The 11,252-nt window shown below is 52.7% G+C and overlaps 2 protein-coding genes across 2 annotated transcripts; both read right to left on the minus strand.

Annotated features, from left to right (window-relative positions):
• On the minus strand, nt 1-4,621 carry BESB_054260 (uncharacterized protein; the record flags this gene model as incomplete). Its single annotated transcript, XM_029363861.1, has 8 exons — nt 1-240; nt 650-685; nt 1,017-1,130; nt 1,909-1,946; nt 2,322-2,397; nt 3,169-3,234; nt 3,859-3,954; nt 4,322-4,621. 8 exons carry the CDS (start codon nt 4,619-4,621, stop codon nt 1-3), a joined length of 966 nt encoding a protein of 321 aa, XP_029219784.1.
• Nucleotides 4,622-8,611: 3,990 nt separating this feature from the next.
• On the minus strand, nt 8,612-10,315 carry BESB_054270 (transporter, major facilitator family protein; the record flags this gene model as incomplete). Its single annotated transcript, XM_029363862.1, has 1 exon — nt 8,612-10,315. The coding sequence occupies one exon, from the start codon at nt 10,313-10,315 to the stop codon at nt 8,612-8,614; it is 1,704 nt and encodes a 567-aa protein (XP_029219785.1).
• Between the last annotated feature and the right edge of the window lie 937 nt (nt 10,316-11,252).

An 11,252-nucleotide genomic window follows, 5' to 3' on the forward strand; every position in this document is an offset into this window, starting at 1 on the left:
CTAAGTGGCTAGCAGACTCACCGCAGCCGTCGGTTCTCCATTTCTGCTCCATCGATCTGCAGGAAGATTCCCAGGACGCAGCATTATTTGCTCAGATTCAGTTTCCATCTGGATGGCAGAGTCGACCGTGCCGAGTCGCTTCAGACTCTCCTCCAGATAGAAGTGATGTGTGTAGGCGTGGTGCCAACGCGCGGCTCTTGTGCAGTATAGAAATGCATGAGAAGCCATAAGTGCGTCACCCTGTATTAGCACATGCCATGAGGTAAGAATTGTCCAACAGTTGTAGGCTTGAGATAGCCTGCATGTTCTCCTGCAGTCGCATGCGTTCTGTGTCTTCGCGTCAGGAAACGCAGATCCAGGCTCACGCTCCTCACACGCCAACAGCCGCCGCCCTGCTCTCCCTTCTCTGAATACGTCTGTCCGTAGCTCTGGTTATGACTGTAAATGCGCGTGAAAATGCCAGTGAAGACCCGGTTAACACGCTTCGCCGACGGCTGCATGTTTGCATCGCCGCAGAGAAAACAGGCTTTGTCAAGCACTGTCACTGTTCATGTCGAGCTGCCGTGGCTGCCCGCGTCTGGCGCACTGTATCCTGGCCGTGCTCCCTCGTTTCCCCGAGAACTCTTCGGGGCAACGTGAAGAGCCTCACCTCCTGCCGGAGTTCGGTGACTTTCTCCATCCAACCCTGAGATATGTCGCGAAGATGCAAGCGAATTATTAACAAATAGGGTTAATGACGTGTCTACTGGTAAATGACACGCTGCCTGGAGTTTGCCTGCCACACAATGCTATGTGGAAATGGGTTTTGTACTTGCTCGCACACTGTCTGCGTTCTCACATTTACAACATCGCAGAACCTTCGTGAAGCGTACTAACGTGTCAGTCGGCGCCATATTCAGAACAAGCGGAGTATTGAATCTTCCCGAACTGCAAAGCAGTAGAAGCCACTTCTCTGTCTCACACGTCCCGCGAGCTCTCAAGGTAGTCCGGCGCGAAACACCTTCCCCGAGGCTGACCTGAACGACGCTCCGGTGTTGTGCGGCCTCTTCTCTCAGAGCCTCTTGCTCCTTCTGAATGCTCGAGAGTTGTTGCCGGAAGAGGTCTTTTGCTTCTTTCTTTGCCAGACGGGCCTGACAAAGAGACAACAGAGCTTGGGCGCGTGAAACCTGTGTTCGCCTCCTTCGGGCCCTCCGCATACATCCGCAGACGGTCAAGCCTAGACCGCGGAGTCTTAACGCAGCCGGAGGGGGTAAACACCGCCCGAGCAACTCAACCCGGAAAGCATTCATCCGGTTTCTGAGCGCTCGTGCAGCCTCGCTGGAGTGCATCAAACCCGTCCCACAAGGACCAGCTCAGAGAAATTAGTGTTGAACACCGGTGCTCGTCGTCACTATTTATTTGTTCATATTCGTGTGCATCTCCGGAACATTTCTCAGGGGCGGGTGGGAAAGGTTTTGTGGACGGATCCAGTCGAGGCACGAGAGAAACCAAATTAGACACGCAGTAGCTCAAGGCAGCTGACGCGCAAAAGAGAAACACTTACGCATGCTGGCATCCGGACTACGTTGTGCGCGATAAATATACGATGACGTGTCCACCGCCGCATTGCTGCAGCTATTCCAATACTCCCAGGCATCGGAGTGTCGGAGAACTCAGACCGAAATGCTGTTTCTGTGTCTGAGTAGGCATGTTTGCACGTCCTGAACAAAACATATCTATCTATCCATCTATCTATCTATATCTATCTATCTATCTATCTATCTATCTATCTATCTATCTATCTATATATATATATATATATATATATATATATATATATATATATATATATATATATAGCTTGCTGAATGCCAATCCACATATGATGCGATGCGGACTGCGCAGTCACCTCGTTGGGTCGACGCTTACAGCTGCAAGTTCGTCAGTTAGAGAGCTCTGAAGATCGCCTGTGCGAGGGGTCACGCATGCGCAAGCACGAGGTTGCACGCATCGTCGTAGTGGACGGTGGCGCCAATGCTGAAGGCCACATCTATTTGCGGTGCTCTTCCGACACTGTCCGTGGTGACATCGAACGAATGTGAGCGAGTGCAGTAGCTCGTCGCTATGACGAACAGAGAACTGGCTTCCTTTCGGGTTTAAAAAGGGGAGTAGGGTTCTCTGGCGTTGCGACGCCGTCTTTTGTCTGGACTGCTGAGCGTGAATTTTGTGCAGTCCAGAATGGTGAAACGGTGGCGCCGTGCGAAGCAGACCGAGGCAGAAGAGGACCCTAATCCCCGTTTCGTTCTCCAGAAACCCTGGAATAAACGCTCTAATAAACGTACCCATTCCCTTTAGGTTCTTTTTGTACGCCTTGACCTTAGACACTGCTTTGGCTCTGTCGTCTTCGATTGTCTCGGCCTAGAACCACAGCGCGAAGAAATGCGTTATTAACACCATTTTCGTGGCTGAGAAGCAGACCGGAACTGGAGATCGGCAGTGACGAGAATGCATGCAAGCGACCGCCACCTGGAATCGGAGTGAGGTCTTCCCTTCATAACTGGGCTCCTTTACAACCAGTTCCGTTGCTGTTCACGTATGTCGCTGCGTGTGTGTCGGTGTATGGCCTCTTGCTTTACAAGCCTGCCTCTAGTGACCGTGAGAGGGGTCAGTATCGGTTTCCCTCGTTCACCAAGAATGCTCCAATGAAAGCGCAATATCAGCCATGGCAGATACTTGCTTTTGGAGAAGGTTCAAGTCATTCTCTTTTTGAGATAGCTTTTCCTTCAGCTTGTTTATGGTCCGGCACTGCAGACGCATGCAGACATCGAAGCAGAAACCCTGCTATTGCAGACAGAGCAAACCTACTCCTCTTCACTCGTTCCATAAGCTTGCATGCTCTTTTTTTTATGCGTGCAGAGGCCTCAAGACGGGTAAGTGCGTCGTGGCTATTCTAATGTCTATATACTAATGCATACACATCTCGACAAGCCGATGACTTTGCTCTGTACCGAAATAGCTATATTTATATATATCCATACAGGCAACGCGAGCCGGGGCACGTGTGTGCATTTGTCATGGAGATATTTGACGGCGACAGGGATCACAGAAGGCAGCAGCAGACAGTGACTATTCCGGAAGTGATTTCGCCCGCGCACGAACGGGAAAGAGCCCTGTTTTCCGGATGCTGACCAAGTCTTTCTTGTCCTTGTGCAGGCGCCCCAGTTTGTCTTTTTCGTCCTCCAGTTCTCGCTGTGCCTGCAGAAGCGCCAACCGAGCTCACATATCAGTGGATGTTTTTGTCAGCTGCTTCAAGTGATCTGAACCCGAGAATCGGCCGCGGAAAACAAGTGTTTGCTGGCGCTCCAGAAGTCGCACGTAGTATGATTCTCGTTTCATCGTCCATGGTTCCCGATAGCCGTTATCCAGCTACCCGAAGGCAGCACTCTGAAATTGCCTGCTGCATATCTCCGGGCCCTGTTGTCACCGGTTTGAGTTTCTGGGATGCTACAGTCACCGCTGATCTCCTTTCTCCAATACAAAACCGAAGAAGGTGCGCCGTTGAATGGCAGCGTAGAGTTTGTTTTGCTGTGGTACGCTTACCACAGCAACACGACTCTCTAGGATCCGCCGAGTCTTCAGGTCCTGCGTAATTCGTGTAGTCAGCTCCTGTGATTGAAGGCAAAATTACGTGAGGCAGGAAGGAAGTGTCAGAGCTACCTGCAGAAATGTCAGCAGTGCTTCGAGGCTTTCCACAGCGGGGTAATTTTTTGATGCGATGCATGTCATCTTCACTCACTCTGATGTGCCAGAGCATGTTGCGGCCTAGTGGAATAGCGTCTGATTCTCAACTGATCGCAGGCCGCTTTCCGTGAGTCTTACATCATTTGTCCGGCGTTCCTGAAGCCATTTCTTATGGTTTGCCGCAGCCTCTGCCGTTTTCTGGCGCAAAAGGTCGCCCGTCTTCTGGCATCTAAGCTGCGCATTAGAAGCACCAGTTGGCGACTTGCTTTCGAGTGCGGTTACATCTGAATCGGAGGGCTCTGTATCTCTCTGTCGGCACGCTCAGCAGCCCCTCCTCACAGATCATATTGTATTCAGACTTGTGTTCTCAGCCGCCAGTGTGATCCTGCTCACAGCTGTGGTGCAGTGCCTTAGCCTCAAGCGCTCAAATCAACAGACGGAGAGTGAAGTCGGAAGCAGCAGAGACAGAGCCTGGGACAGGAGACGGTTGGGGACAGCTCGACGCACCACTGGTGACGCGGAGTGCCTTGTGCCGAGGAATTACCGCACAAGCAGCGAATGCGCAGCGACCTGCAAGCAGCCAAAGATGTATCTTTATTACCTCGAGAGCCTGCAGTTGAGCGTCCCATAAATCCATCTCTTCCCTTCGGAGCAAAACATCTCCCCTGATAGGGACGGCAGAGGGGGCGCCACGGGGGGCTGTGTAGACGCTCCGCTGCTGAAAGTGCGCTAGCGTGTCACTCTGTGTGATGGAACTTTGTGGCGGAGCCGTCTCAGGAATACTGGAGGGTAGAAAAAGGGAAGGCACTCGCGGCGCGCTTGCTGCGATCCCGAAGAACTGCGGCAAAATGCCCTCCTGCAAGGCCCGAAGGGATTCTCCGTTTGACAGGTCCGCTTGCATGTTGTCTGCCCCTCCAACGCACTCCGTTTGAACATATGCCCGTTCGTCGGAGGGCTCACGACGAATTAAGTCGTTGGCGTGGTTCCGCTTGTCCTGTTCGCCCTCATGGGGCCCATCTTGCGCGACAGACTACACGGAGCAGTGCATAATGAACTCAAAACGCATGTACGAAGCGATGCCACTACATGATTTGTAAGCACATGTCCAGTCCAGGAGCGCAAGCGTTCTGTGAACTGCGGATTCCTCTCTGTATCGCCACTGCCATCTGAGTACCTGACTCTTAGCAAGCACTGCAGTGACGCATGTTTTTCCATTCACTGGATGTATAGCGTGAATACGCATTTTCGGTCCTAGAACTTCTCGTAGACAAGAGAAGAGCTATGCTTCTGTGAGCGGCGTTAGCACACAGAACATTGAAGGGCTCACGCGCCTTTCCTCGTTGCGTCCGCCACCAATTCACACACGCGAACGCATATCATCGAATGCTATGCATTGCCTTTTCCTCATAACATGCTGGGAACTCCAGTCCAGTTAGCTGGAAAGAATGCTTCCCAGACGAGTGACACAGTAGAGACATGAGTCCGTGCAACTTACCTGATTGCTGTGGAGATCAGAAGGTGCAGCTCCACCGCAAGTGAGAGTTTTATCTGCAGGTGTGGAGCTGCATGCCCAACGAGGCGGAGGCGCAGAAAATGGGCAGGAATCCTCTGTGCCGCCTCCGCGACCGAGGGTGATTCCACAATCTCTCTCAACGCGTATTTCTTGACTTTCCTCTTGATGTGTTGCAGGGCCCGCTTCGGGGACACTTCCGGACAGACCAGGACGAATTGCGCTGGTATCTTGGCTCTCGAGCCGTCCACTTCGCGCCGTCCCGTGGAAATGTGCGGAGTGGAGAAAACTCGGGTCCCCGTCTGCTCCATGAATTCCTGCGGCCGCTGTCTCTGTACACAATTTTACTCCGGCGGCGTGAATGCGGCACTGGCATGAAAACTGGGAGACCACAGAGCTTGAGAGTCTCCGTGACGGCTGTAGGGCGGGAAAGGACGCCGCAGCACTCCCGGTGAGAAAGTAAGGGCCTTGTCTACAGTTAGGTGAACCACGAGGAGACTCAGGAGGCTCGAACCCGGGTGACGACGATGAACACGAAATGCCCACTTCTTCTCTGCATGGCAACGCAGGTGGAGGATTGCAAATTGGGAGTGCTTGTGCCCAAGTAAGATCGGAGCTCTCTTGCCTGCTGCCAGTCAGACAGGGGCATTCCGAATTCTCGGGCGATCCTTCTTCCGGCTCGCGTTGACGCTGCAAAGGGCCTTCCACCTTGTTTGAGCCCATGTTTAGATAGCAGTAGTGTGCCAAGTCACAGAATTCCCAGGCTATTGAAAATCCTTATAATGCTGGTCAGAAGCCGTGTATGGCAAGGTATGCCCAGCACCAAGGGGTGCTTACTGCAACGATTTCTCTGCAACACAGAAGCTCGCGGGCGGTCCTATTGTGGACTGCGCCGTTACCGATAAATTCTTAGTGTATGGAGACAAGCCTATAACAAATGGTTCAAAAAGGTGAGCCGCCGTTGCGACCGGCCACCGTAGCGGACTAAAGATAGCTCCGCTGCGGGCCCTGGCGTTAAGAATACTCGGGGATCTCGAAACCCGGAACAGGCGATCTCACGAACCCTCCAAGGTGCTAAAACTCAAATGCTGGTCAGCTAATCGTGCCCCTGACCCGTGATCTTCAAATTCCATCACAAGTCCCGAACGACAGGATGCCCAGCACGATGGGGTTCTTCTGTGTCTCCGCAAGCATACACGCTTCCCGCCACCTCGGCAGGCAAGACTCGTGCATCTTCCCCCTGCACTCAGAGTGCGTCTGGCCTGGGACTAGTTGGTGGGTGTGACGCGGTTTCGTGATTTGTTTCCGGCCTTTGAGTGCTACAGTGTCGGCGCCGCCAAGCAAGGTACTTCTACAAACCTAACGTACTATAGAAAGCCTCCTCACGAACGCCATCGTAGGTGGCGCTTCCGCATTGCAGCAGTATACGTTAGACAATCACACATGCACTATCGGACTACGAAAGTAAGTCCTCTCGACCACAAGGTCCGCGATACTGCGTCATACGTTGTTGCAATTCTGTGCATTGCCTCAGCTGATTTCCTCGACCCTGGTAGCAGGGATTCAGAACGGCATCATTGCAGCACATTGCAGCCCTTCATTCGTGGTCTGCGAGTCCCTTTTGTTGTCGGCAATCAGGCTCACCGCCGAGAAAATTCAACTGAGGCAGCTTAGAGGGGTGTATGGCGTCGTACCCTGTGTTTGTATCCGCTGAACGAGCTAATATCTCAAAACGCGAGGAATCGTAGCACAAAAGATTTAACCATGCAGGATAAGCGGCAAGCAAATAAACAAGGGTTGCGTTCCCTGGATCATAGTAACAAACAAAAACTCGGATAGCGCTTGACTGTTTTGGAGACGATGTGGGCCAGCGTACAGGGCGACAGACGAAAAGACGCACCAGACGAGAATACCACGCAAGCTGCAACCGCCGCGCTGAATTCATTTCTAAGATCCGCTCAGTTAACGTGAAGCAGCATGCCGCGTGAAGTAACCTGCCGACTCGAATGGTATACCAAGTTTTGCAGTGTTCAGCATGCAAATTATCCGCGTCGTGGGCGAAGATTGCTTAACCAGGGAGGAGAGCGGGATATTGGCAAACGGCGAATAAGAGCCCATCAACACGAGAGGCCATTTGATATGCTATTCTCAGAAACCACGTATGGCATGGTGTTTGGCATTCTATGTTCGGCATCGAAGTGAGGCCGGCATTGTGAGGGTAGCATTTCGGCGCCAAGTCAGCGCGCTAAGGCCAGTCACCATGCGTAACGCGTCAGTCTCCAAGCAAACTTATATGAAAACACATGCTGCCACAATTCATCCTTCTTCACCACGAGTATTTGTTGAGTAAATGGTACGTGAGTGTGACAGCAGGCTCTCCGTGGTAAGGGTCCAATTCACTTATTTCGAAATGTCGCTCGAAGACTTCCACCTGGTATACTGGTTTCATTTGGATGGGCGCAGCTACCTGCCTCATGAACAGCTAATCGTCATTCAGACAGTGATATGATAGTTTTCTATCTGACGCCTGCAGGAAGAGACCGCTTCAACAGACTCAGAACGAGCCGCGGGGGCACTCGAGCGGGGTAATGCAAGTGAGCATTACCAGTCTCGGGCAACTGGGCCACCGGAACAAGACAATTTTCAAGTTCATCGTTCGTAAACACAAGGTTCGAGAACTCCCCCCGGATGCGCTGTCACAGGGCATTTCTTGAGGATGCACTGTGTTAAAAAAATAGGTCGTGCCGAAATGCGTCAAAAAGAGCAGTACGACAGCGCGTCACGCGGTAACATCTCACTCTCACGCTTCGGCTTGCTCATCCGTATCACAACAACGGGAACATCCACAGAAAACTCGCAGGTTAGCTGGGCAACACTCGTGATCTAGCAATCATTCTGTGCAGTGCCGATCCCGTCCCCTCAAAATGGCAATGGAAGACCCCCGCCGATACAACAGCACTCTAGATTTGATACCCCGTTTTTCGCCATCGACGGAAGCCACCGCTGCAAGCGACTATGTGAAGGAGCCCGGCTGTAGAAAAGGAAGACTCGAAGCGGTGGAACCTTAATTGCCTCATGAACGGCGCGAACAATGCTTACGAAAACCGCGGTCAAAACGCGAAACATATCGCAGAGGGTGGTGTACCATTACGTGTAACTCAATCGGAAGAAGACATCGTTTCTCTTCTGCTCACGGTGACTACAGCGCACAACTGTAAAGTACAAAAACCCCTGCTGGTGTGCACACAAACGTATCGAGCTAGACATTCTGCGTGCAAGCACGACAGCCCTCCCGTGTTCCACTACGAGGCATTTTATTCTTTTCCATGCTGTCCACTCGGTAGCCCACGTAGTCCCATTAGCGTGTCACTGGAACTGCGTCTACATAAACGTCCGCGAGCCCCTGCGAGATTTACGACAGTCCACGAAGGGGCATGCCCCTCCGAGACTTCCGAAACTCTGGAGAAACGAGCTGCGCAGCGTGTTCGGCACAGGATCCACATAAAACCATGTCAATACGGCTGCCGCAAGGGAGGGGAGGCCCGCGCATATCATCATAGGCATGAGACCACCGGCGCTGAGGATTGCTTTCATAGCATAGATTCCGCCGACTGCGCCGATTTTGCCCAATGCCGCGCTGATTCCCGAATACGTGCTGCGGACTTCCGGAGGAAAAACAAGGGAAGGGAGAATGAATGTGGTGATGGATGCGCCCCAGTTGATGAAGAAGTTGACGGTACACAGAAGAATAAGCTGAGCCCACGCTTTACCCCGCAGCACGTGAGCAGTGCCGGCTAGAAGGAAGGCAGAAGTAGCCAAACCAATGAATCCCCAGAACTGCAGCCATTTCACACCCATCTGCTTGAGGACAAGAATGCCCATGAAACATCCGGGGATCCCCATTCCATTCAAAATGATATTCTGCCAAATCACATCCGTGACAGATACGCGATCGCCCCAAATCGACTGTGTGATCTCTGGCTGAACTAGCAAGATACCGTAGGCGGTCACGTCGTACAGCAACCAGCATACGCCGGTGCCAAGAAGCTGCCGCCAATAGTTTCGACTGACAAAGACACCGACCAGGTGCTTTCCGAAATCCTTGGCCACTCGGTTTCTTTCCTCCCTCACTCGCCACGCGGGTAGCCAGATGAGCAGGGCGGGCAGCGCACCAAACGCAAGAAGGACACGGAAACAGGTGTCCACATTGTGAGTAGCAGACCACAGAACAAGCGCGACTATATAGGGAAACATAATCCCTGGAACATTCATGCTATAAGCCCACGACACTCGCATGCTACGGTCCTCAGATCTCTCTGTGCCAGCGCCTTCTGCTGCGCTCACAGCCGACAGGGGGTAGACACCGCCAGAACCGACACCAAGAATAAATCTGCATACGCCCATTATAACGAGGACTGTGACGCCGTTTCCCCAGGTACAAATTGATGAAAGAAACGCCCCTATGAAAACCAAAGCAAGAGTGAAGATCATAGCCAGCCTTCGCCCGATAAGATCTCCCAAGTATCCCATTGTACACATCCCAACAATGGCCCCCGCATACGAAAGCATCTTCACCGTGCTGCTGCCCACTACGCTTTCACTTGCCTCCTTGTAAACCGGGTCTTGGTTCATCAAAAACAACGCAATGGAGGTAACCGTGAAGTTATAGTTGCTGGAAAAAACGGCCAAACACGGCACCAACAGACTTTGCTGCTGCGCCCCGTCTGCCGCATGCTGCAACGCATCCGCGCGCTCGTCCGATTTCTCTGCTCCTATTTGAAGACTGCAGAGATGCTGTCCACGTGAGGCGCTATCGTCTTGTCCCTTCCTGTACATACTGCCGGGCGTGCATCGACCTTTCTCGCCTCCATCTGTGGCCACTGATGTGAAGCCAGAATGAGACGCCGAAACTCTGTCTTCACCACAAACAGGCAACACAGCATTCGTTGTCTGATCTCCTCCGGAGGAGTCGAGTGGCAAATCATAAAGAACATCTCTGTCAGCCACCTTCGTTTTTGCAGTGTGTCCCGCGTCCGCTCCCCACGGCTGGTGCCGCGGAGCCGCTTGTAGACGCTGCGCCGACATGTTCTCCGACCGAAAACGAGAGGACGTCTCGAATTTCAAGTTACACAAGGCACCCTCTTTTGTTTTCAATACATGCACACACGTACAAACAAGATGCCGAGTGTGAACTCACTCCCGGCGAAATACTTAGCAACGAGTGCCCCTTCGGCGAAGGTTCTCAGCCGCAACCAAGGTGAAGGGTGAGAAGAGACTGCGCGTTGCTAGGCCAATCACCAACAAGGAACGAAAGCTCTCTGTATGAAATATGCAAGCAACACAATGGACAAGCCTTCCCGACTGTATCCCGCTACCGCACCCCTTCACGTCCCACCCTGTCTCTGAGCATCGAGCACGCAACAATCTCTCGTAAGCACATCTCCGCACCGAAACGAGCGAAGTGGCTTCCCAAGTTCTGCCGCCTCCTCTTTTTATGTGATGCAGAAGCTAACCTTCAACAGAGACGAGCACTCCAGAACATATGTGGACGCCACAAACGTCCGGTTCGGCGGGGGGGAAGACGGTACCCTGCGGCAAAGCTGTCGGAAAAAAAAAAAAGCGAGTGAGCTGGCAGTTGTGAGAACATGGGGGAATACGACAAATTGCCTTACGAAGCGCGGAAGAAGAAGCATGATACTCAGTTAAGCTACGTTTTCGTCTTCATCAAGCTGTCTTGCCGGGGGGGAAGAGATGCCGCAGGCGTTGCATGCGTGACCTCCGGCACACACTAGGGGCTTTAGGACGTAGTGGAACGTGTGGTTCCACTACGTTCACACTCCTAGACGCCGCAGCCGGTGTTGCGTCAGCTAGAGGTGGCAAAATCGATGAAGCTGCGTTCGCACGGCGAAAATACGGCTTTCGGAGAGCGGCAGATTCCGGAGATGCCTTTGGACTAGTTCGGCCGCGGCTCGGGCAGGGCGAGGGGATATGCCCTGACTCTCGAGCAACATTGCATACATGC

Source organism: Besnoitia besnoiti, chromosome IV, assembly GCF_002563875.1.
Source record: "Besnoitia besnoiti strain Bb-Ger1 chromosome IV, whole genome shotgun sequence".
NCBI lineage: Eukaryota > Apicomplexa > Conoidasida > Eucoccidiorida > Sarcocystidae > Besnoitia > Besnoitia besnoiti.